Genomic DNA, 26,875 nt, shown 5'->3' with positions numbered 1-26,875 from the left:
ATGCCGTGTACCTCAGTGTGTCTTTCCCATACTTACATTTCTTTTGAATATAATAGTTTCAGTATTTTATAGAATATTGATGGGAAGCATAAATTACCTACAGGTAATTTTTCTCTCCCTTTGAGGTAACAGCTTGTTTTCCAGTCTAGGTCATGTTCATGGTCATTATTCAAGTCTTAGTCTTTATTTTCTCTGTTGCATTGTAATAGAAAATTAAAGCCACTTTCCTCTCTAGGATTACTAGTGAGATCAAGGTGTTATTAGTAATATGCAAAGACTTCAGGAAGTTTTGAGACTTAAACGTAATAGGTGTATAACTTAGTATAACTAAGTGTGTAACTAAGCTTTTTAGAGCTGGAGGGGATTAGGATACATGAAATGTTAATAAACCAGTTGGAAAGTGATAGCTTCTCTGTTTCAGGAAATATAATATAAATATAGAACATAATTTTGGGGGCAACTGGGTGGCTCAGTAAGTTAAAGCCTCTGCCCTCGGCTCAGGTAATGATCCCAGGGTCCTGAGATTGAGCCCCACATTGGGCTCTCTGCTCAGCGGGGAGCCTGCTTCCCCCTCTTTCTCTGCCTGCCTCTCTGCCTACTTGTGATCTCTGTCAAATAAATAAATAAAATCTTTAAAAAAAATGTAGAACATAATTTTGGAAAGGTCCAAACTAAGTATGTTGAGTCCTTTGTTGGTATTTAAGAAATATAAACACAGATGACTTTATTTGTTATTTATTTATTTATTTTAAAGATTTAATTTATTTATTAGAGAGAGAGAGAGAGAGAACAAGGGAGAGGGAGAAGCGGGGGCTCGATCCCATGAACCCTGAGTTCATGACTTGAGACGAAGGCAGGCACTTAGCCAACTGAGCCACCCAGATGCCCCCAGATGACTTTAATTTTACTTTTATATTAATGAAATTCCTCCTATTCAGTGTATGGTTTTGAACGATATGATTGGTAAATGAATGGCATATTTTTATTATATTTAATGCCATAGAATTAATAGAATTTAAATATAGGACTTCTAAAGATCTAACAAAATTAGTTTTGTGTTCAGTGTTATACACTATCAAACTTGACTTTAAGAAGTTTTGATTAAAATTGAACTATTAATTTCACAATCTATGAATTTAATAAAGATTTAATCAACTACTAAATAAAACTGACTTTCTAATTTAAGTTGCTTGGTGATTATGCTTATTAAAGTCCATCAGAGTCTCAACATATCCAGTTGGGTCTTTTAGTCATTACTGTGAGTATTTATATTTGCTTCTCTTGAAGCAGGGGAGCTATCATTTTAAAATTGGTATTATTAGGATTTGCTTTGTGCTTTCTACAATGAAATTTTTTTAAGTCCATCATTTCTTGAGATTTGTTTTTCTGCCACTCAGTAATATTTAGTTACAGCTCTAGGAGAGACCATATATTGAAAAGGGAATTCTAGTTCTCATGAGGTTTTGTTCAAAGAATATTTTATTCTCTAAAGAACTTGTGATTGAAAATGGTCAAGTATATGCTTTTTCCCTATACTTTGGGGGTTTAACTGATTATATAATACAATGATTGCTAGCATTAGATAGGATTTTAGAAAGCACTTTGATTGCTATGCTTTGTGGTAAAGTTAATGTTTCTTGATAACATTTGTGCTTCAAATGATCTGTTAGGTTTACTTTAGAATGACATGTCTCTGATTTTGAAGGAGGTTTTAAAAACTAATGGGCTAGTAAGTATTCTTTTCTGATTTTTTACTAAAAAATAGTTGATTCCTCCAGAATAAGAGTAGTATTTGTATATGAACATTATTTTTGCTAATATATAAGTCCCTTTCAGTCTTTTTTAGTGGCCCTTAAAAATGTAATACTATTAAATAATACTCACCGAATATGTATGTGTATATCTGTGTGTTTAAATGTTCATTTTTTTGTTGGGGGAAATTGGAGGGGGAGACAAACCATGAGAGACTGTGGACTCTGAAAAACAATATGAGGGTTTTGGAGGGGTGGGGGGTGGAAGGTTGGGTGAGCCTGGTGGTGGGTATTATGGAGGGCACGTATTGGATGGAGCACTGGGTGTGGTGCATAAACAATGAATTCTGGAACACTGAAAAGAAATTAAAAAATGAATAAAAAATTTTTTAAAAAGAAAAAAAAATAAATGTTCATTATATGGCTGGCTTTCTAAATTCATAATGTGGGCATAAAGCTCTTTTACTAAGCTTTTTGAAATTTATTTTTTTCCTTTTTTTGAAATTTATTCTTATATAAATTACTAAGTTTTGAATATTCAATCTCATCTTTGACCTGGGGGAAAAAATATGTGTGTGTGTGTGTGTGTGTGTGTGTTGTTTTGTGTGTGTGTATGTGTGTATGTGTGTGTGAGAGAGAGAGAGAGAGAGAGATGTTTATCTGTTAAGGCCTATATTCAGTTTGGAGAGTAGCATCTGTAGAAAAATAAACTAATTGTAAAGCCATGTATGGGAGGATGGCATTTTGTCTTATGATGTAAGCAGTTGGGACCACAGAATACTCACATCATGGAAGGGGCATAGGAAAACAAAGAAAGGAGGAGAAGAAATAATAAACTTTTATAAAGAAGTAAGAGCTATTAGTTATCATTAATATGATTGGGGGAAAGCTGCAGATAGTCATGACCATGACAGCTGACCAGATCAAAGTCAGTTCAGCTGAGCAAACTCCTTGTGTCTCACAAATGCACTGGGTGTGTCATGGTTTTTAGGTAGAAGATATGATGAAACGGTGAGACAAAATATGTGATACTGATTATAGGTTCTGATACTCCCCCATTTTTGCTCAGAATTCCTTCATAATGGCTTCAAATATATTTGAATCAAAAGTTTTAAAGCTTACTTGAGTTAAAATGTTGAGAAATTTTAAGGATTGTGTATCACTGCTCTAAAAGTTCAACCCATGTTTAAAGGGCGAATTTCATTAAAAAATGTAGTGATTAAATAAGAGTATTTATTTTTTACTTACTTGTTTTTCCTACTATTTTTAACCTTATTAACAGTGTCCCTTAACTATTTCTACTGTTATTTAGAGCTTGAGTCAACTTTTCCCACTGCAGATCAGCAGCGCCCATTTGCCATTTTCTAGATAGGAATATTTGCATATTCTTTTTATATGTTTCCTCAAGAGCTGGCATTAGAAATTTTTATTTACATGCATATCCATTTGTGATATTCATGCATGTCTAGTAAAAAAGTGAGTGATGTGTCTTTGTAGGGTCAAAGAAAGATATGAAAGAAACAAAGAATGACACATTAGATTAAGCCAGAAATTCATTCATTCTAGCAGTGTGTGGGATAGAGTATACCGAATATATGTGGAAATATGATGTAGGTGTTTGTCATCTCACTGTACTTTCTGATTAAAGGTAGTTTATAAACCACCTTGACTCCTCTTTAAAAATACATTAAGGTCTGCATGTCACACATTTTCCTGAACTTTCTTTGGATATTTTCCTATTTTTAGACCCCTGTATACACTGCTTAGATTCATTATGACATCTAAAGTAGTCTTTGGTTCATGGTGAGTAATCAATAAATATTCTTCTAAATATCATCTGGTTACCCAACATGGCATTAAGAGACTTTGATTGCTAGGGTAACAAACTCTTTATGTAAATTATGTCCAAGGCAAAAAGAAGTGGGTCCTTTTATCCTACAGTTTTTTTTTTTTTTTTTTTGGAAGGTTTATTTATTTATTTATATTTGTGAGAGAGAGAGAGAGAAAGAGAGAGAGGATGAGTAGGGAAGGGACAAAGGGAGAGGGACAGAGAGAGAATCTCCAGCTGACCCCCGCCTGAGCAGAGAGCCTAATGTGGGGCTTCTGGGGCTCCACCCCATGACCCTGAGGTCATGACCTGAGCCGAAATCAAAAGTTGGTTGCTTAACCAATTGAGCCATCCAGGTGTCCCTTATCCTATAGTTTTGCCTTTTAAACTTCTGTGGATGTTTAGAATTACAGAATTTCTTAAGTCAACAATGTAACATTTAACCAAAACCTACTCTTTATATCGGATGATAAAACATAGAAATTAGAAACTTAGTATTTGTTCTTGCTTGGCACTTTCTTTTCAACCCAACAGTTTGTTTAGTAAGCACATAAATTCTGGTTTCATTCTAGAATTTTTTTGTACATCAAAGAGCTATTAAAAGAACTAAGACCTTTGGTAATAAAATTTAAATGTAAGTGCAGTCCACATTTCAGAAAAACCCAAACACTTAACTATATGAATGAAGAATGAAAGCTGCATTTATAAAACTAAAATGATTTCTTGGGAAGAAAAATGGGCAACTGTGAAACAATGACAGTTTTTCTTGTCAGTAGTTGGCTCATAAACCTAGTTATTAAATCTAAGTTGAATCTCTATTAAAAGTCTATTTAGCCAAGTATCTTTGTAGAAAATTATAATACTACTAATTATGAATATAAAGCAACTTTTAGGTATAGTTAGTTCTTTTTAAGCCATTTCATTGGTCAAACCTCTTTATTTTTTGAAAAATTTTTCATTAGTAGTGTTTCATGGTTAATTTGACATGAAATTTGTTTTTAAACTATAATGGTATTGAAATTATACTTTATTTTTTAGTCGGGATTGAGCCCTATACTTGACAAGGGAATAGTTATTGTTGACAGGAATTTAATTGAAACCTTTTATTAAGCTCACTCCAAGTACATAGTTTGGCTTTTTACTTGTATATTTCTGTAAATTTTTAGTCCCTTGATATTGATGAAGAATTAGCCTCTGTCAACATATATCTTGGCGATAGGTTGATCTGCGTTTCAGTCCCAGCCCTATCTCCTAATAGTTGTGTGAACCTTAGTGATATTATCCTTCTGAATCTGTTCGTTTGTGCTAATAACCTTGACTGCGGAGGATTTTTGAGGAGAAATAAAGATTATATATATAATACTTATAATAATTATATTATAATTATATATTTTATTTTATAATTACATTTTATATGTTTATATATAAAATTTATATATATAAGATACATATTTTGTATATTTATAATTCTATAATTATATTACAATAATATAGTAATTATAATATATATATTATATGTTTCTATAATATATATGTAACAGGGGCATTTTTTGTGTGTGTGTGTTTGCATTTAACTTGTGAATATGATGCTGGAGATGAATTATATCTTCTGGAGATATAATTATGTGATAATACTAGGAAAACACTGAATAAGAAGACTTAGGAGACTAAACCTTTAGGATATTAAATCATATTATACGGAATAACCTCTGGAATAATGGTATAAGGAGCTTGGTGAACTCTCTACCTAGAAAAACAATAATTTCACTGATGAAAAATTTAAAAAAACAACAATCATATAAAGCTCTGAAAATTGTCCCAAGGGCAAAGGAGAAAGTATCGTTTAAGAAAATCTACTAATCATCAAAATTAAAAACCTTTAAAGGACAGCATGAGAAAAATAAAAAGACAACTCACAGAATGAGAGAAAATATTTGCAGATCATATATCTGACAAAGGAATTTTATCCAAGATATATAAAGACCTCTTATAATTTAATAATAAAATCCACTTGAAAAATGGACAAAAAATCTGAACAGAGACTTCTCCAAAATGTGTAAGTGGCCAATAAACACATTAAAAGATGCTTAGTATCAACAGTCATTGGAGAAATGTAAATCAAAACCATGATACTCAAAAAAATTTAAAAAACAAAATGACATGTCACAAATACTTGGATGATTATAATTAAAAAACAAGTAGTAACAATTTGTTATTAGTGGGGATGTGAAAAAATTGGAATTATCAGACACTTGAGAATGTATAATGATGCCTTCCACTTTGGAAAATAGTTTAGAAGTTTGTCAAGGAATATTATTCAGGCATAAAGAGAAATGAAGTACTAACCAGTGGTTCATTATGGATGAACCCTGAAAACATCAGGCTAAGTGAAAGAAGCCAGGCACATAAAGCCACATAGTGTGTGATTCCGTTTATATGAAATGCCCAGAGAAGGTAAATCTGGAGAGCTAGAAAGCATGTAAGGGTTGCTGAGGCCTAAAGGGACTGAATGGGAGTGATAGATCACAAGTAGGCGGAGAGTCAGGCAGAGAGAGAGGAGGAAGCAGGCTCCCGCTGAGCAAAGAGCCCGATGCGGGGCTCGATCCCAGGACACTGAGATCATGACCTGAGCCGGAGGCAGCGGCTTAATCCACTGAGCCACCCAGGTGCCCCCCCCCCTTTTTTTTTTTAAAGATTTTATTTATTTATTTGACAGACAGAGATCACAAGTAGGCAGAGAGGCAGGCAGAGAGAGAGAGAGAGGGAAGCAGGCTTCCTGCGGAGCAGGGAGCCCGATGCGGGGCTTGATCCCAGGACCCTGAGATCATGACCGGAGCCGAAGGCAGCAGCCCAAACCACTGAGCCACCCAGGCGCCCCGGTTATGGGGTTTCTTGTTGGTGTGATGAAAGTGTTCTAAAATTGATTGTGATGTTGGTTGTACAACTTGAATCTATTAAAAAAAAAGCACTGAATTGTGTATTTTCAATGGTTGAATTAGATAGTGTGTAAATTATATCTCAAGCTACTGAAAAGAAGAAAATTGATCAATTTTCAGTAAGAACCGTGAGAATCTGTAGCATTTGAATGGTGGTCTGTTCCATAATTTCCTTTTCCACCCTGTGCCGTGTTATAGAGCTGTGCCCAGGCACTGTAGACAAGAAGATGGGCGTTTCCTCTCTCCTTGGCTCTTAGCCGGGGGTTATGATTTCTTCTGGGGAGAGGCAAAGAGCTGTACTATCTCATCCCTCAGAGCCCTGTGTTGCAGCAGTTCTAGTCCAGGCAGGCATGGGTAAGAGGACCCGATCGCTCTTCGTCTACCTAGTCCATACTTGTAATGCAGTCTTGGCAGGCCAAGAAAATTGGGGCCAACTGTACTCTTCTTTAACTTCATTCTTCTTTCCAGTTACTTCCCTTTATCTCTCCTTTCCTTCTTACCAGGAAAGGGTTGTCTAAACTTCCTGTTTCCACTGACTTCTCTCTCACTCAATTAGGACCAAAAAAAGTTACTACTTCTTCAGCCTATTCCAGTCTGAGTTACAGCAGGTTTCATCAAGGTCACCAATGACCTCTAAGTCCATTGAACACTTCTTAGTCTCCATTTTGCTTGAATATTCTGTGACACTGGACATAATTGACACCTCTGTCCTTCAAATGGTCTCGGTTTCCATGACACTATACTTTCCTGGTTTTCTTCTTCTTTTTTCAGTCTGCTTTGCTGGTTTTTTATTTTCTAACTTATTTTTTTTTTTAAATGTTCAGTTGGTCGACCATATAGTACATCATTAGTTTTTGATGTAAGGTTCAATGATTCATTAGTTGCACTCTGGAGTTCATTAAGGCCTTGTCCTAGGCTCTTTCTTCTCAGCCAAATGCTTTCTAGGCAAGCCTCAGGTAGTATCTGTAGGTGATTCCCAAACCCATTCCTGACTTATTTTCTGAGTTTTATACCATTATGCCTAGCTGCCTCCCCTATTTTTCTATTTTATTTGTTGTTTATTAATTCAAATATATTTATTTAGGGCCCATTATTTTCCAGGCATTATGCTGGTACTGAGAGTGTCTTCAAGGTATTTCCAATGGATGTGATTGAAACAGAATTTATGATTTGTACTCTCTGCCAAAAAAAAGCAAGCAAGTAAATAAACAAAAATACCCCAAATAAGACCTTCTCTGCTACCATTGTTCTCACTGTACTACTGAAATCTGCCAGTTCTTTTAGCGTGAAACTTGGGATCACTCTTGACTCTTCCTTTTGTCTGAGCATGGACCCAACTTCATCAAGTCCATCCATTCTGATCCAATTATATTGAATCCAATTTAATGCAATCAGTGTAGTCTACCCCAATTCAGTATCACCAAGGGCCTGGCCATTCCATTTTCTAGGTATTCTTCCCCCTACCCCTTTTTCTTTTCACAGCCGAGACCCTAGCCTATGGTATGTTACTTCTTGAGTCAACTGATGTGGGCACCGTCCGGCAGTTTGCCACATGACTGCGACCCTGATCTTTTAAAGTATTTCCTAATTCCTCTCTGTCTCAGTTTTCTTGTCTGTAAAGTTGGGATAATAATAGCCCTTCCCTCTTGGATTGCCATGAGGATAAAAAGGATTATTATATATAAATTAGTGCCAGGCACCAAGGCCTCAGTAAATTGTTATTGAGACCTTATACAGAATTACATTAAACCAAGGAAAAGGTATGATTAAGACAGAAAGAGGTTTATTAATAATAGATTTGAATGAGGGTAATTATTAGCTTGCTTATACTTAGCAATGCTGTATATATTCACACAAATCTGCAGCTCTTATAATACATGACCTTATTATGTGTATATTGTTTTCTTAATTAAAAGGCTAAGAAGCACCAGGCCTTTCTAGTAGAGACATGTGAAAATAACGTGAAAGAATTGGAATCGATCTTGGACAGCTTTTCTCTGTCGGGCCAGTGGACATCAGGTTAGTTGAAGGTATAAAATGACAGATGCATCTGTCAATGTTCCAAAGTCACTACATTTTGGGAATTCTGCAGATGCCTCTTCCAGTCCCTCATCTCAACATGTTTCGATCTGATGACATGATAAGAGCAGTTCTCACAGCAGTCAGTTGGCCTAGCTGGCTGAGAAAGGGTGACGGAATGTGGACCTGCTGTTGTCCTCCCAGAACTTGATTTACAAGTGTTGGGGTCTGTATGATTGGACAGACAAGGGCTCACTTGCTGTGTTCTGAATCCAACTGAGAAAAAAGTCCTTACAGTATACCTGCAAGGGGAACAGATGTTTCCATCAAACTGAGCCAAATTCTGAGGCAACCTTCAACAACTTAAAGGTCATGCATTCAAAAGGTTATGTAGGACACAGCCTGTAACAGCGTGCATATGCTAAGCCAGTTTTCTCCTTCGCTTCCTACTACCACACATACACTCTCCAGAGAACAGTGCTTAGGTGAAATATTTTGGTTTTCATATTAGCACGGTTAATAAGATAAAGAACTATAAAAATTGCATATTAGGTAGGCATATTTTGGGAACTAGAAGCAGCACTAGCTGGTTAACGAATGCTGTCCATGATTTCGACTTCCTTAATTTTTTTTGTGTATATGCCATTATGTGTGTAATAGGAACTTTAACCTAAATCCTTTTACTTTGCTACCTCAATTTTCTTTTGCCAAACCATCAGCCTTGAATTACTCTTTTTTTTTCTGACTCAGTTGTACTCCTCAAAAGGCATGTAAAATTAAATTCTTTACAATTTAAAATTCAGCTCCTGGGCTCTGTTTTTTTAAGGAATCAAACAGATTTTGGGCCAATTAGTTCTTTAGGAACTCGTAAGTTATAGAAAGTGTGTCTTGCTTGAAAAAGCAGAAGGATATGACCACGGCCCATTATTACTCTATGGATCTGCGGATTTGTGCTGGTGAGCTATTAGAGATTTATTGTGTTTTATTATTATCTGTTATTTTTGGGTCTGTTTTTAGCCTTCCTATTAGTTTAGCAGTCTTTCATGAAATGCACTTGTAACTTTCCTTAAAATTTAATCTTTTACCCAAAGCATTAGTGTTTTGTGGTTTGTTACTGTGGATAAATCAAGGTGTATAACAGGGACATAAAAGATATAAATATCCAGTGTTCAATTATATTTGCTAAAGCTTTGGAGAGTAAAATTTTCTTTTGTAATTGTACTGTTTTATTATTGAGATGTGTCATTGCTTAATGGTTTTAGGAGCTTTAAAAATTGTTAAATTATTATCTTAGTATATCTTATGCTTCAATGTTATTGTAAATATTTCTTTAGAGCTGAATTCAAAAAACTAAAAATAATGCCACATCTTTTTTGAATTTTATAATGAAATAGTTGATAACAAAGTAACTCACAGGCTATTGCTAAGCCTATTGAAGAAGACTATTAAAGTTTTTCCTTTCCTTTTTATCTTTTTAACGCCTAGTTTCCCATATATAGGCACAGCCTATATATTATAGAGAAAGGGTTTCTGGAAAAGGGACTGTATGGTGAATTAGTGATTTTCGTATTGCTGTACAGTTGTTTTGTTTCCATATGGTATTGGTTATTCACTCTTTCACCTACCAAGAACCATTCTTCCCTGATCTGTTAAATGGAAGCCCAGGGCCAGAGTAAAATCAGATCCTAAGCAGGTAAGTGTGTCAGCCAGCGTGCTAGCAGGAAGAGATGGCACTCTCTAAAGAGCTGGTCAGAAGAGAATTTAATTAAGATATCTACGGAAAGGTGGACAGGATAAGAGAACCAATTAGGTAGGATAAGACGGGGCACCTGGGTGGCTCAGTCAGTTAAGCGTCCAACTCTTAGTTTCAGTTCAGGTCATGATTTCATGGGTCATGGGATCAAGTCCTTCCCCCCCCCCCCCCACCTCCCCCGTGAGGCTCTGCACTCAGCAGGGAGTCTGCTTGAGATTTTCCCTCTCTGCCGCTTCCCTTGTGGGCACATGTGCACGTGCGCGTGCTCTCTCTCTCAAATAAATCTTAAAAAGGAAAAAAAAAAAAAAAGATAGGATAAGACAGCAAGAACAAGCCAGAGTGGAAAACCCATGCCTAAGCCTAAAGGGTCCAGTGGAGGGCACATTGTCACCATAGTCTGATACAAGCACAGGACCTGCCTGACGAGAGCTGTGGCTGCTAAAAAATGAGGAACGCATTGGAGCAGAGGAAACAGAAGAAATAAATACCCTGACATTCTCTTCTTTCCTTTTGTTTCTTTCTCCCTCCACCCTCTTGATCACCTACAGGTACACTCACTGCCCAAATCGAACCAGAAGCCAGAGGGCAGAGGAGCCTAGATCATGTAGTCTCTAGAGGTCAGCCTTCACCACAAGGTGAAACATTGTTTGTTAAAATAATTTAACAAAACCTGTGACTTTTGGAAATTTCTTGATGAAATTCTCTTCTGAGGAACCCTTTAGAGAGTGCCATCTCTCTTCCTGCTGGCACCTGGGCTGATGCACTTACCTGCTCAGGACCTGCTTGCCCTCTGGGCCTGGGCTTTGGTAAGGCAGCCATGGGAGACTCCGATGGATTCCCTTTCTGCTTATGCTGGTTCAGGGTGGGGTTTTATTACTTCATGGATGGCTAAAAATAATATGCTTTATTGCTTAATATGGAAGGACCTGCACAATTAGGATTGTCTGCTGTGTCAGGCCTGGCTTTGCCTCCATGAAGATGAACAAATATTTTGCTCCTCACAAATAAGGTCACATAAGAACTTATCCTAGACTAACTTGTCTTCTGTGCCTGTGTGATATAAACATGTATATAGCTCACAGTATATATGTTTTTGGGGACAAGTCTGTTTCAAAGAGAAACAGGGTGTTACTATGTGATGATAGGGCAGCCTTAGAATTTGTTACAGAATTAATTCAGTCACCTCCAGAAAGGTTTTCCAGAGAGATCCTCTGCTCTGCAGTATGGGCAGTAGACAACAGTGCTTAACTTCCTTTTGTTACCTCTTCCTACCTTTCAGTTCAAGATACTGGTAGCCACCCATGGTGGAAATTTGGATGGTCACAAAATTTGTTGTTGTTGTTGTTATTTGTTTTTACTTGCTTTTTAAAATGGGGTGAATGAAAATTATTTTCTTGGATGAATTTTCATCCAGAGTTGGCATGGGCTGCCAGCTGTTCTCTTCCCCATCCTCCTCAGCTTCTGCGGTCGGTCCTCTACGTTAAGTGTTTCTGAAGTAACAGTAACCCATCCGCTTATCTTCGTGTAGCAAATGAGGCCAAGTTTGAGTTAGTGTCAGACCTTCAGGAATTTATTTACATAGAGGATTTACCTTGATTTTCTCATGGGTGATCAGTGTGGTAGTTCACACCTTGTTTCCTAGTGCCTCCAACCCCGCTTCCTTCTGGCTGCCTTTCTCTCCAACCATCCTGCTCCCCACTGCAGTCTGTTTTCTCTGTAGCCACCAGGATGATCATTTGAAAACCCAAGACAGAGCATGTTAGTCCTTTGCTTTAAATCTTCCTGGGCTCTGCATTTCATTAAGCGTAGAAGCTGAAGTACTAGCAATGGCTTGGAAGACCCAACATGGTCTGCCCCTGTCCTTTATCACCCCTTTGACATCCCCTGTACCTCTCTCTGTTTTGGCCCCTCTGGCCTCCTGTTGCTTCTGGAGCACACCAAGCATGCTCTTGCCTTGGGGGCCATTGTGCTGGCTATTCTTTCTGGAAACTTACCTGGAAAGTCCTTTACTTAGATGTGTCTGCATACCTCTCTCTCATCTTTTCATTTTATTTATTTAAAAATTAAAAAAAAATATTTTTTATTTTAAGTAATCTCTACCCCCAACGTGGGGCTAGAACTCAGAATCCCAAGATCAAGAGTCACATGCTTTACTGACTGAGCCACCAGGCCCCTCTCTCTTGTTTTTGTAAATCTATGCCCGGGTCTCACTCTGATGAAGCTTACCTGCTACTCATTCCCATGCCCCTTGTCTCACTACCTCTCCCTTTTCTCTTCTACTTCTTTTCTTCCCCATAGCACTTATTGCTGCTCAACATTTTTAACACACTACATGGTGCATTTTTTTTAACTGTGTTAGTCAGAATTCTCTGAAGAAACAGAACCAGTAGGATAGATGTAGGAATGGCTCACATGATTATAGAGCCTGGGAAATCCCATGACCTGTTGTCTGCAAACTGAAGACCCAGGAAAGCCAGTGGTATAATTCAGTCTGAATCCAAAGGCCTGAGAACCTGGGACTCCTGGGGTCTGAAGGAGGATTTGGAAGTCCCAGCTCAGAAGAAAGAGAGAATTTGTCCTCCTTCTGCCATTTTGTCTGTGGTGGGGGGATAGGGAGGCAATAGATTGGATGATACTCGCCCACACTAGTGCAGGCAGACCTCTACTCAGTCTACGGATTCAAATGCTAATTTGCTTCAGAAACACCTTCACAGACACACCCATAAATGTTTTGCCAGTTATCTGGGCATGCTTAGCCCAGTCAAATTGACACATAAAATTAATCCTGACAATATCCAAGCACCATGAGGGCAAGGATATTTGTCCCTTTTATTTACTAATGTACTTTAAGCAACTAGAAGATTCCTTGGTATAAAGCAGTCACTCAGCAAATCTTGATTGCATATTAATGAATAAAATTGTGAATGAATTAATATCAGGTCAAAAGTCCATTTTGCATTTTAAGTTTGAGGTTATAAAGGTAGTCATGGGACCTGGGTGCTCAGTGGATTAAGCCTCTGCCTTCAGCTCAGGTCATGATCTCAGGGTCCTGGGATCGAGGTCCCCATCGGGCTCTCTGCTCAGTGGGGAGCCTGCTTCTCCCTCTCTCTCTGCCTGCCTCTCTGCCTACCAGTGATCGCTCTCTCTGTCATATAAATAAATAAAATCTTAAAAAAAATAAAGGTAGTCATGGAGTTTCTTTCCAAATTATAGCAGCCTTTTGGGTAGCAATCCATATGGAATCATCAGGAAGATTGACCTTAAGTGGAAAAGATGTGTGTTCTTCCATGGGCCATAGAAATAACTTGATTGCATACTATCATCGGGCAAGATAGTCTCAATTTGCTTGAACAGGGACATTTATTTCATATTTCTGCTTCCTACTGAAATTGAAGCACTACGGCTATTCTTATTTCATTTCTTATCTTGTGAAAATTCTCTTAGTAGGGTGTATGTGGGGAAAAAATCCTTTCTCACTTTGAACCTGTGTAGTCTTTCTGCCTCAAGTGTTTCTTCTAAAACAGTTTCACCTCTGCCTGAGGATGTTAGCAAACATACAGAATGTAACTTTTCCTTCCTTAGGTTCACAAAAGAAAGTTTTTCTTGTGGCTCTGTCTTGGAGCCTCCTCAGGGTGGTTGACTTTCGTGTTGACTGAGAGCCCTCTGACCTTCTTCAACCTTTCCTTCCTTGAGGAAATCATTTGTAATACTCCCGAGGTATTCTTTTTCTTTCTACTGGAGAGGACCTTGGGAAGTTATAGCAATAGCATTTGATGCCTTTAGGCATATTTATGTATGTATCTCCCAGGAATCGGGCAGTCCTAGGGATGGCTCTTAGGATAATCAGGACAACAAATTAGACTTTTTCTCTCCTCCTTTACTTCTTTCATAAAAGGCTGTGGTCTAGATCTGGTATCTTCTTGAGAATTCTAATTGTCCTTGTGAACCTCATGGCCAGTACCTTTTAACTAGAGATTCATGCATCACCGAGAAGCTGAGGATGCTTATAAGAGAGGCACATGGGTCTCCTTTGGTGTCATTTGGCAAATTCTTCCCACTTACTTCTCTCACCTCCCTGTCCACGGAGGTTTACAAACCATGACTGGCCTACTTCCTCATGCTCCTGTTTCAGTTTGTAAAGTCCAAGGGAGTGACTTCGGTAAGATTGCTCAACATCCTCCAATGTGATCATTAATTAATCACACAATTATGAAGACTAAGAAACCCAGCACCTGCAGTTGGCAAGCTGGAGACACAGGAGGACTGATGGTGTAGTTCCAGTTTGATTCTGAAGTGCTGAGAACCAGGAGAGCTGCTGGTGTAAGTTGCAGTCGAAGTCTGAGTCAAAAGGCAGGAGAAGACCAATGACCCTACTTGAAGACAATCAGGCGGAGAGAAAGAATTCCTTCTGATTTGGCCTTCTGTTCTATTCAGACCTTCAGTGGATTGGATGAGGCCCATCTACTCTGGGGAGGGTGATCTGCTTTCTCAGTCTACTGATCCAAATGTCAGTCTCTTCCAGAAACATCCTCATAGACACATCCAGAAATAATGTTTAACTGAGTATCTGTGTCCCAGTCAAATTTATGCATAAAACTAATTACTAATTACTACATTACTAATATCCCCTCTCCGCCTTACTCTAGAATGGTAACCACCATTCTACTTTCTGTTTGTATATATTTGACTACTTTAGATATCTCATAGAGTGGAATCTTATAGCATCAGTCTTTTTGTGATTGGCTTATTTCACCTAGCACAAGGACCTCAGGTTTCGTCCATGTTATAGCAGGGGACAGGAATCCTTCCTTTCTGAGGCTGAATAATATTTACATTTTGTTTATCTGTTGATGCACCTTGGACCACTTCTACCTTTCGGCTTTGTGACTAGTCCTCCTATAAACATGGAAATATCTCCTCAAGACCTTGTTTCAGTTCTCTTAGATATTCACCCAGAAGTGAAATTACTGGTCTATTAGCTTTTTTAAAAATTTGATTTTTAAGTAATCTCTATACCCAACATGGGGCATGAATTCGGAATCCCAAGATAAAAAGTCGTGTGCTCTATGATTGAGATGCCCCTGATCTATTAACTTTAATCACAGAAAATTAGTGAAATGAGCCCATTTCCATATTTTATCTGCTATAGATTGAGTTTCCTGGTTAGAAGCAATGCTATGTGGAACATGTAATTGTGAATAAGATCTCTTACAAATTCACAGATGGTGATTTCAGCAGAAATACTGTGGTCAGGGAAGGAAAATCTATACCCAGAGTTAGTGTCTGCCTTAGTAAGAATGAAGCATTGCTCCTTCCCTGATGGAAGTGACTTAAGATAATCCGCTTGCCACCAGGGCCTAGAGATGATGTCGTAGCATGGGTTCACTTTCTCTGCTATTGATAGATTTTGCATATAACAGGGGTTGTAGTCCTATCAGTTGTGGTGAATGGAAGTCTGTGTTGCTGAGCCCATATATTCCCTGCATCCTTGCTGCCATGACCTTTCTGTTGTAAAGAAAACAAAGGTGATAAGGACGAAGGTGGCTGAGAAGAGATGCTAGGTAGTAGCCACAGAATGCCTCATCTTGTCCTCCTGATTATTAAGATCCTCTTCTACTGATTGGTCTGAGCACAGTGCCCATTTGGATACATCTTTCCACGTACTCTTTCCCATATCATCTTGTTACTGATTTTCCAGTTGTGTTCTTTTCGAGTCCCTGACCATTTTTGTTAAATTCTTAGCTACTGTCCACACATTGGTGTACATTTGTACTTTTGGTAATTTCTCATTCCAGGTGAAATGGCAATCAGGTCCATTACTTGTTCTGACTACTGGCAGAATTTCACTTCATCCCCATCCTTCAGGGCCACCCTTGGGGGGGGGGGTCGTAGAGCTGCGACTGTCTACTTTTAATTAGTGTCAGCATATACAGAACCGTGTATATACTGAACCCATTTTTTTTCTCTCATGAGTCAACAGGTCATTGGAAACCTTCCATGGATTCAGGTTGTGGATTAAGAGGGGAGGCAATATAACAGTCATAGGGCCCATTCAAATCTGGACTATTTGCTTATAAAACTTTATTGAACCTTCAGGATTTACTTGAATCCAGTTTTGTGTAGACCACTTTCACTTGACAATGGAGTGCTGTTGTGCATGCCCAAATTTATGGATTGCCAGATCAGACAATAGTGATTTTGTGATGGGCAATTCTTGTCTCATGGTAAATTGGTGGCCATGAATGTATTATCTGCTGAGGACCAGTAGTAAGTGTAAAGCTTGATTCTCAAGAGGAGAAGAGTTATCTCCAGAGGATTACTTACTTGCTTTGTTCCAACACCCTAAAAGTTTACATGTATTTCTAGAAGGACCTGCCAAACTTGACCTGCAGGAGCTTGAGCCATCAGAATGCTGTCATCAACTTGGTAGAGAGCTAAGTAGGACATGTGATGTGATGTTTTTGGAATGGAAAGTTGATTAAGATTTCTATAGATTCTGTCGGAGTTATAAGATTCTATAGATTCTGCCGGAGTTGATACAGCTCTGAGGAAAGCTGTGAATGTGTATTGCTGGCCCTGACAGCTGAAGGAAACTGTCTTGGTAGTTTTTACTAGAACGATGGAAGAAATAGCTTCATTCCAATTGCCAGGAAATGTATTGACTGCAACAATGAAACTACATCTTCAACTGCAGCAGCAATTGCAATCACGTGTAATTATGCTTTCGGTAATTCACTGTCATTCCCTAAGATTCATCTGTATCCTGCACAAGCCAGATAGATGAGTTGAAGGCTGATGTGGTTGGAATTACCACCCGTGTATCTTTTAAGTCCTTCCCAGTGGCACTGATCTCTGCAATCTCTCCAGAAAGGTGACATTACTTTTGACTTACTATTTTGGTAGGTAAAAGTTCTAGTGACTTCCATGTGCTCTTTTTCTATTCAGTTTTCCTCTGTAAATCCTCCACTCCATGCGTCAGGGAACTAGTATGGATATGGTGCCAGGTTCTGCATTTGTCTTTTCTTAGCTCTGTATTCCAAACCAGGGAAATAAGGTGAGTTCAGGTACCTGCTGGAGCCACTGGTAATAGAAATTTAGCCAAAACTCAATCTGTCTCCTGACCTTTATCAGCTCCTACCCTAACTAGTGAACCACAATGGTGTGTTAGTTCTCTAAGTGTCAGTGTCAGCTCAGATCCAGTGCCCAGGTCTGTGAACCAGCTCAAGTCTGGTCATTGGTTGAGAGTCAAGACTCTTTTCTATGTTGATTGCATTTAGACCTCTGGTAATTAGACCTAGAGCTTTTCTACTTATACGAATCAGATAACATTTAAGTAGAGTGCCGACCTATTTTAGTCCTATGAGCACTATGATCAGTTAGCCAACACCAGAGATCTCTGTGGGTAAAACCATTTTGTTTACTGCTTTGATTTCAACCATGTCCAGTTTGTTTCTGGAAGTTAAGTGCACTACTTGGCCTTTGTCACCCAGATCCAGATCCCATCATCTTCACTGAATTCAGGGAACCTAGCTTGATCGCTGTTATCCCTGCTACGCAGAACTTATCGAGCCCCACAGAGCTAGGTCATCACGGATGGTGGGGCTACCCTCAACACTACATTTCTCAAACATTGGTAAAGAAAGTGTTTTTGTTTTTTGTTTTTAACTTACCCTGGAGACATAGTTAGGAGGTGAGTGAGCAGGACTTACATGATAAGTACTCTCCATATGTTAGGGAAGTTAGAAGCCATTTTCCTTGGAAACTCCAGAATGGGTACCCGTGTTTATAAGATAAGGAAGATGTTTATGATCTCAGTGAGTAAAACAAATTAATATGCAGAATTTAGTCTCAGTTTGACAAGCATAACTGCCAACAAAATGTTTATATTTAATGCTTTTGGAGTGAAAAAGGAATTTTCTTGGTCATCAATGTATTTAGGTTTTCTTAGGTGAAGATATAACCCATTTGAATGTTACTTTCTGTGTCTTACTATGTGATTAAAAATCCACATTATTAAACAACAGTTTTTTTTCCTATTCTGAGGTTGAACAGGACTACTCATGTTCTATATGTATGTATACATACATTTATACACACATACATATACATATGTATTCTTAAAAAAACTTAGTCTTTTGCTTTCTGTTGTCTATCTATTCTTTTTCTTTCTTTCCTTTTTTTTTTTTTTAAATTTCATTTATTTTAGAGAGAGAGAGTGAGAAAGACCACTAGTAAAAGGGAAAGGTAGAGGGAGAAGCAGACTCCCTGGTGAGCTGGAGCCCCATGTGGGACTCGATGCTGACCTGAACTGAAGGCAGATACTTAAATAACTGAGCCACCCAGGCACCCTCTCCATTATTTCTTAATAATTCTTCCCTTTTGGGGTCTTGAAGGAAACTGAAGTAGATAAGAGAATGTTTGAGGTGGTTGAAGAGATAGAGTTACCTTATTCATGACAACTTACTGTGGAACTATAGGTTACTGAGGTAATAACATTGGCTTGAGAAACTGTGGTTTATTTGGGCCAGGTAAAAATACTAAGTTTTTGAGCTTCTTTAAAAGAAAACATTTAAATTGAAGGCTTGGAACCATTTCTCCTACCTCTCTCTCTGCAGTGGACTACTCATTCAAAAAAAGATTTGCCTTTATGTAATCATTCTAGGTAAGCATATACCTAAGAAACATAGAAATTGGGTGCTCTATATTAAGATAGCAGCTTCTAATCCACCATGAGATCATGAAAGGTATGCCCTTGACAGGAGATTGATTAGTCCCACACAGGATGGAAAATTCATTCTTCCCCAAAAGTCTTCTCCGGTCAGAAGCAGTGCCAGTTAAGGTTGGCCTTTTTAGCCAAATAATTATACCATAGCCCGAGTGGAATTGTTAATCAGAATCAGATTCAGATGGTTTGCTTCAAATCACAAAGGATAATAATGCTTAGAAATAAAATCATATGATACATACCGGAAAAGAAGAATATCACTATAAGTATTAAAACATTCACTGGTTATGCTGTGGTTACACACACACACACATATTTTTATATTCAATGTAAGTGTTATGATGTGGAGTAGGATAAATAAAATAAAATGAAATAAATAAAATAAAATGAAAATTCTCAAAAACAAAAACAAAAAAAGATTTGCCAAGGTATACCTAGAGTTGAAATATACTTAATAATCAAGGTGAACAAGAGAGACTGAAACAGGTGACAGTGATGGTAAAGTGTAGGCTGGCCTCCAAGTACTGAGACATACACGTATGGAGAGAAGGTTGGAAGGTTTTGAGTTGGTATTTTGAAATATAAAGTGTTCTAACATATTCTGGCTTCGTTTGGACTTCGACCTTTGAAAAGCCATTTACGACCACTTTTCAAATTATTTTTATGGCTCTTCATCTGTGGATTTTTAGAGCTTTCTTTGATAAGATATCATTAATAGGTTATTGTTTCTTATAATATTCAAGGGTTAGAATATTATTAGGTTAAATCAAATTATCAGTAATGTCCTGAGTCCTAGTGACCCTTTCTTCTTATTTATAAGCATTTTGCCATGTTAAGGGACCAGAAACGATTTCTTTTTATAATGAATGTGGGTGAGACTTAATGCATACTTTGTATTTCAACTGACTTTATTATATAAGCATTTTCAAGCAAAGAGACTTTATTTTATGTAGAGTATAAGAATATGCGTGGGTCAGTAAGGACAGGGCATTTTGTCCTCTTACCCTTTAACTCTCATATTAAAATGGTTTTATTCTTCTGAATTTCTAAGAGGAAGTTTTCTCCCTTATTGTAAAAGCCAGTAGATTTCCCGAGTGTCCTTGCATGATTTATTCATGGCCTACTTGTGTAGTAGCAAAAGAAAAGAATTATACATTACATTTTTTTTTATCTTGTGCAAGAGCAATTTAAAAAAATATATATTTGGTAAGACCTTTAATAAAATTTTTAATGAGTTGTCTTTCTAACTCATAGTAATTATAAAGAGTACTGTCTCCTCCATTATCATGGTTCAGAGCAGGGTCTTTTTTTTTTTTTTTTTTTTTCCCTAGCTGGGATATGTGTTGTTTCCATATTACTTCTGCTTTTTTTGGTTAAATATTCTTCTGTTTAAGAAAATCTAAGGTGAACCCATACTTAAGATAGTGTTTAAATCATACCTGGATGAATGTAATAAATTTATTTGTAACATTTTGTCCACGATTAAAACACTAAATATCACCAATATCTGAGATAGTCTGTCATTAACCAAAATTTTCCCTTCCTTCCTTCCTTCCTTCCTTTCTTTCCTCCTTTCTTTCTTTCATTCTTCTTTCCTTTATTGCCTTCTGTCCTATCCTCCAAAAGTTCTAGCAGTTGAATACATGAGGAATGGATAAATGATCTCATGTAATTATTTTACTATTCTTCCTCCTCTTTTTTTTTTTTTCTTTAAAAAGATTTTATTTATTTACTTTAGAGATAGAGTGAAAACAGGAACAAGGCTGGGTGGGTGGGAGTGGGGGGGAGTGGGGGGGAGGGAGAGGAGTAGAGGGAGAGAGAGGGCAGACTTCATGCTGAGGCTCCATCCCACCCCCTAGAGATCATGACTTGAGCTGTAATCAAGAGTTGGGACCTCCAACTGATTGAGCCATCCAGGGGCCCCTCTTTCCTCCTCTTTTTAGACTGTAAATTCTCTGAGGACAAAGACTACACTAATCTTATTCACCTCCATTTACCTAATGCCTTGGATTAGTAAGTAGTCGGAATTCAGTAAAGTATTTGAATGAAAGAGCCAATGAATAATAAAACATATATTATGAATGCATCTTTTTGAAATCATCCTTGTTAAAAATATGTTTCTTGTCTATTGCAATAGATTGTAAAATATGCTGGGGAGAAATTGTAATAGGAAAAGAGAAATATTTTTAATAGAATATTTCAACATTTGCTACTTGTTTTTTAACAGTAAAAGAGAAGTACGGTGAACAATCAATTTAAAGTGGTTTTTAAAACTAAACTTTTGATGGTTTTGGATTAATCTTTTGAACTACAGTTGCCCATGTGACCTTGATTGGCTCAACTAACTTATGGCCCAACTAAATTAAAATAGTTTGAGGGCATAATATGGAAATACTCATATTTTTATAATAAGTATCAGTTTTAAGGGTTTTAATTCAAACATGATGTGGGCCTATGTAGATAATAGCATTTTTGTTATTTATTTCAAATTGTAACTTGAGAATTTTAAGGATTGAAGAGTGTTTCCAAGCATAACAGAAAATTATGTGCTCTTGGGTTCAGAAATTATTATTTAAGCAAAATAGGCCTGACTGATCAGAAACACAAGGACCAAAGTAAGTGTGTGTAACTTCCCAAAACAAGGTTAGTATTTGGGCTGTTCATTTAATTGTTGGATAACAGGTGTGTACAAATACTTCAGTTATTTAGGTGATGGAGGGAAAAGAAGCTCACTACTAACTACAGTGTGGGCCTCCGTAAGGTAGGAAGTAGTCGTAAATTTGCACTTGATACCTTATGAACTTAATTTGATCATTTGTTTAGAAAGGCTATTAATACTTGGCTATACAGCAGTATACTTTGGAGAGGAAGACTCTGCTCAGTGTTTCATAACATCTTTTCAGCTCTATCTAATTGTAATATCTCTGTTACTGTTTACTTAGCTTTTGTCTCCTTGTGACTTTAGGATATATTTTCATCTTACATTTTTCTCTAGGCATCCACAAGGACAAAGATAAACCTCCCAGTTTCTCTGTTGTCCTTGAGACTTTGAGGCGTACCTTGACAGATTACCAGAACAAGCTGGAAGAGGCGTCTAATGAGGTAACACTTGCACTATTTGGCTCCACACTTCTCGCCTTCGGCCTGCAGCACTCTGGTTCCGTGCTTGTTACAAAGGTCAGAAAGATTGGGAATGTTGAATTGACAGCTTCCCAGATACAAAAAATAATAAATTGTCTGTCGCTGTTCTTTCTTTAAGTGTGGCCTAAAGTCGTGTCTCACTTATGGTTTTGTAACTCTAAAGTCATACCATTATTTTCAAAGTTACGAAGACTCTGTTACTTCTTGGCCTTCAAAATTTATCTATTTGAAGTTAATAAAAAATGACACAAGTCATCTAAGGTAATATGTATTCAATTTGAATGTTAACATGGTTTTAGGAAATTAGGACTAGGTAGTGGAAATTCCAGTTTTGTCAAGATTTTAGGGTAAGATTTCTACAAATTACGGAAGTCTTAACAAAACAAGAGAGAAAAACCAGTATCTGTCTGATGTAGCCTGGTAGTTTTTGGTTTGCTGATTTAAAAAGCTCGTGCTTCTATTTTTCATCTCATTTGTGTTGTTTATTGTGCGGGTTGGTAATTTTCTTGGGTATTAAAATGTTTTATGAATTTGTGCTTTAAAAATTGAAGAGTTTGTTTAGTTGGCTCTTGTCAAACTAGAGAGTATGAAATAATTACAGGAAATACAATTAGTTAGCAAAACAACCAACAGATTGTTCAAACCAAAGACAAGCCACAGAGCATGGAATTCACTGTCTATCTTTTTGTGTATTTGTTTCTTTCAAATAACACAAGGCCACGCAGCCATTCTGTTTCACATTTCAGAGGAGGTTCATTTTACTATAGTTTACCATGGTCAACAAAGAAGGAAAAGTGAGGTCTTCTTAATACCCTCTGTAATTGTTCAAAGGGCAAAAAGAAAGTGACCATGGAAATAATTAAATTTCTATAAAGAACAAACACTGCTAAGTCTTTCCTAGTGAGACAAGACAACCTGTATTGTTAGTAGTTTATGCAACTCTTCTGAGACCTAGGTCTGGACGCTGCAGGGTAACTAGGAACACATTACCCACAGCGAATTGTTATTTGGGAGGATGAATGTCACGTGATCCTTAGCACAGTTGAAAAGTCGACTCAGCAGGCTTTGGCTTAGTAATGTGCTTTGTTGTGAACCAGTGCCAGAGACAGCAGTGGGGAGACCAAGGGGGTGGCTGCAAAGAAAGCAAAAAGAGCAGTCTGACAGAAAGAAGAATGAACTGTCAAAGAAAATAAATCACAAGCGGAGCAGGACCAACTGATGACCTGCCACAAGCCTTCCCAGTAGGACTGCATGTGACCGACCCTGAAGTTGTCATATGGAGTGAGAGACCCCTGAATACCCCCATGATGTATAGAAACAGCAGTCTCGCGCTCTCTGTGCTTTTCTTCTCTCTGTATAGATGCCACTGCTTTTGGCATTTTGGTCCGGTAGGAGTTTAAGAATAAAGTTGTATTTGTTTACAGTAAGCACGAAATCCTTTATCCAGTCATCGAGGGAAAAACAGGAACATCACTGACATTTTAAGCTTGAATGCTTTTTCTTTTTCACCACGTGAACTCATGACAGAAATGACAGGGTTAACCAAAAGAAATAATTTTTCAAGATTCTTAATCGCTTTTGGAACATTGGCATTTAAGTAATTGCCTAAAACAACATTTAAAGATTAGCTTTTGAATGACTCACCCTGGAAAACATAAAAGAAAGTAACTTACATTTTCTTTCATCAGCTAAACAGCATGAATGATGCTAAAGAAAAGGCATCGAGTGAACTTGATTCTACCAAACAGAAGATAGAGTCTCACACTAAAAATATAAAGGTATTATGACTTAGAATAACTTTTTCCTTTTGTATTCAGAAACAATTATGATTACCTAGGGAATGCTTTTAAAGTAGAGATATCTGAAAATGTATCTCCCTATTTTTTATTAAGTACATTTGGATACAATTTTGATTTTTTATTGTTGATCAAAGTAACAAGAATGTATTTTTCACTAAAAAAATAAAACTTGGTTGGAAATTATTTTGGTTAAAGGAAAGATGTATTTCCTAGATTTAATAATTATAATACCATAGATTCAAAAAATGATTTAAGATTTAATGCCCAGCCCCAGATCCGTATTCAACATATTTTACATAATCACATCAGTATTTGGAGTCCGTTTTCATCATTTTAGGGTGGAGCAATTGTTTTTAGAGCATCATGCCTAATAATGGGCTGAGACTGCATCTGGCTAAGGTCCAAGGCAAGAGTTTATTTTATTTTCTGCGCTGGGTTTCTGTACTACATCTTTGCAAAATTATACTGAGGCAAGTCTCAGAGTTGGAAATTTTTTGTGTTGGTTCATATTGAGTTTGTCGTGGACATACTTCAGTAGAATTTGTTAATAAGGTTTAAGAAGAAATAGCTCAGAATTTTATGTCACACACTTGAGATTTTTATTGGTATTTGGATGTCATTGGGAGGTAAATGTTCTTATATTAAATGTAAAACATTTAAAAGTTTTTTGAGCTGCCAAGCTATTTTTTTTTTTTATAAAGAATTGAAAGGAAAACTCCTTTTCAAAGAGCTTTCTGGAATTAGCCATCTTAGGAATATTTGATGTTCAGTGTTAAAGCTTAATAGTTTTTTCTAACTTTTGAGTGATAGAAAATTGATTCAGTAAGTTACTGTAATCTTTAGCATTGTAGCCAAATGCTTGTGTTTGTGATTATTTTATGGTAAAGTGTGGGAGGTCTTCATTATTATGTATTTTGTCTTTGCAACCTCGGCCCCTTTACTGGCCGGCCTTCATGCAGTCTCTCTATTTTGCATCTCGGACAGGACCTTCAGGATAAACTGGCTGATGTGAGTAAAGAGTTAAGTCATTTACGCACGAAATGTGCAGACAGAGAGGCTCTCATAAGCACTTTGAAAGTGGAACTACAAAATGTGCTGCACTGTTGGGAGAAAGAAAAGGCTCGAGCAGCCCAGTCGGAGAGTGAACTGCAGAAGCTTGCCCAGGCTTTCCAGAAGGATACTGAGGTATTACCTGACACAGGACACCTGGCAGGAAAGGCCTTCACTAATCTCAGTTTTCTAAATTTACATACATCAAGTGGCTGCTTTTACTGTGATTCAATCTAATTCACAAAATTGTTCTGAACCGACTCTTTTGAAATATTCATGTCAGCCATGAAATCGGTCACTCCATTACTCTAGTGTCATCCCATTTTGGAGAGAAGTAATGGAGTTTAACCCCTCTGTCACTTGTGTGGCTTCATCTCTCTAGAACATCATATCCTAAGCACTGAGGCTCCCAACAGTTTTTTCAAAATGTGCCTCTTTGCCGGTGACAGAATTATTTCTTATTTCAGTAGTTTAGTAGCTGAACATGGTGGAAAGAATATGTTTTTTATAATCAGAAAGAACCGGACTTGGCTGCTGATACTCCTATTTATAAACTGTGAATATGGATAAGCCACGCACCTTAGTCTCCCCACATCTTAGTTTCCTTATGTGCAAAACAGGAATAACATCTTTAATAGTCTCTGTATTCTTTATAACTGTAGGATATTAACCAGCATTTTGGAAAAGACAAGTCCCACAATATTGAAACTTTATTTAGATGCCCTGAGAGTTGCCTATCTATTTTTATTTATTAATGAGTTCTTAAAATATTATGACAAAACTTTTCTATTTTGTATGAGCCTGTGTGAATGGAATTGTTATCTTATATATTCATTTACCCATGGGATATAGAGCTAGTTTAGCTAGTGTGGAACCGGTTTATCTGAGTTGTCCTGCATATTGAGTTCATTACTCCAACAAATATGAACATGAATGCCAAGAGAGTAAAAAGGAAACATTCTTTCCACTCTTCTTACAGTCTGGGATTTAAATTGTGTCCACATGAAGGGGCTGGAATTGTTCTACGCATCAGATAATGATTAAAGGAAAGGAAACTAGAAGCCTGCCTGTATTGTAAAGTCAGCATGTCTACAGCGTTGTGGTTGGGTTCAACATGTGTGAATTGATTTTGGATCTTGAGATTCTCTTTTCATGCCAAATGGATGATTATCATGCATGGTTTGTCACAGCCCAAGCAAAAAGGACATAATGGCGACACAGTGAATTATCCTTTAGGATGAACTCGATCACTTGGCAAAATGTGGAGGGTGAAGACTTTTAGTGCCTGAATGTTACATTTGGTTAGTTATATTTAATAAGATTTTTAAACATCTCAACCCCGTTGAAAATGCAAAAGACATCTTTAATTGCTTAAAAAGAAAAAGGCATAACATATTTATGAGGATTCTTCTGATATCCTAACTCAAGTTTGTGGTTGTAACTACATATCAAAATTTTTTTTGGTTTTAACTTACTATATTTGGAAAAAGGCAAGGTGGCATATAGAGAGAATTAGAGATACACATTTTTATATTATATATGTATTATATATACACACATATGATACATATATACATACATAATATATACATATATTCATATATATAAAAAATTTCCCCACAATTTATAATTACACAACCTTTATATACAGGTTTCCTTATCTAGAAGATTAGTATTTCTATTTTTCCCCTCTCAAATTTTCTCCTTTTTAACATTTTTCTTGCTGATCTACTAAAAAAAAAATAAAGGAACTTATTTTGTCTACATAAAATATTCTTTTACAGCTTTACACTGACCTTGTCTTGAGTTCCAGTCTTGGGCACTTTATAGATGAAGCATTTTATAAAGAGAAGCGTTTGGCATTTTCGTAAAT

General features: G+C 37.1%; 1 protein-coding gene across 8 annotated transcripts in view; it reads left to right on the top strand.

Moving 5' to 3' along the window:
- CCDC171 (coiled-coil domain containing 171) overlaps positions 1-26,875 on the top strand; it is a 299,073-nt gene that overhangs the window by 94,954 nt on the left and 177,244 nt on the right. For all 8 annotated transcript variants that reach the window (XM_059141859.1, XM_059141862.1, XM_059141860.1 and 5 more), the window contains 4 exons: positions 8,432-8,534; positions 22,008-22,114; positions 23,842-23,931; positions 24,937-25,137. In XM_059141859.1, coding sequence (XP_058997842.1) covers positions 8,432-8,534; positions 22,008-22,114; positions 23,842-23,931; positions 24,937-25,137 — 501 coding nt within the window. The remainder of the gene's footprint in view (positions 1-8,431; positions 8,535-22,007; positions 22,115-23,841; positions 23,932-24,936; positions 25,138-26,875) is intronic.

This window comes from Mustela lutreola, chromosome 12 (assembly GCF_030435805.1).
Source record: "Mustela lutreola isolate mMusLut2 chromosome 12, mMusLut2.pri, whole genome shotgun sequence".
NCBI lineage: Eukaryota > Metazoa > Chordata > Mammalia > Carnivora > Mustelidae > Mustela > Mustela lutreola.
Note: the sequence above shows the minus strand (reverse complement) of the source record. Positions and strands in the feature narration are given on the sequence as shown.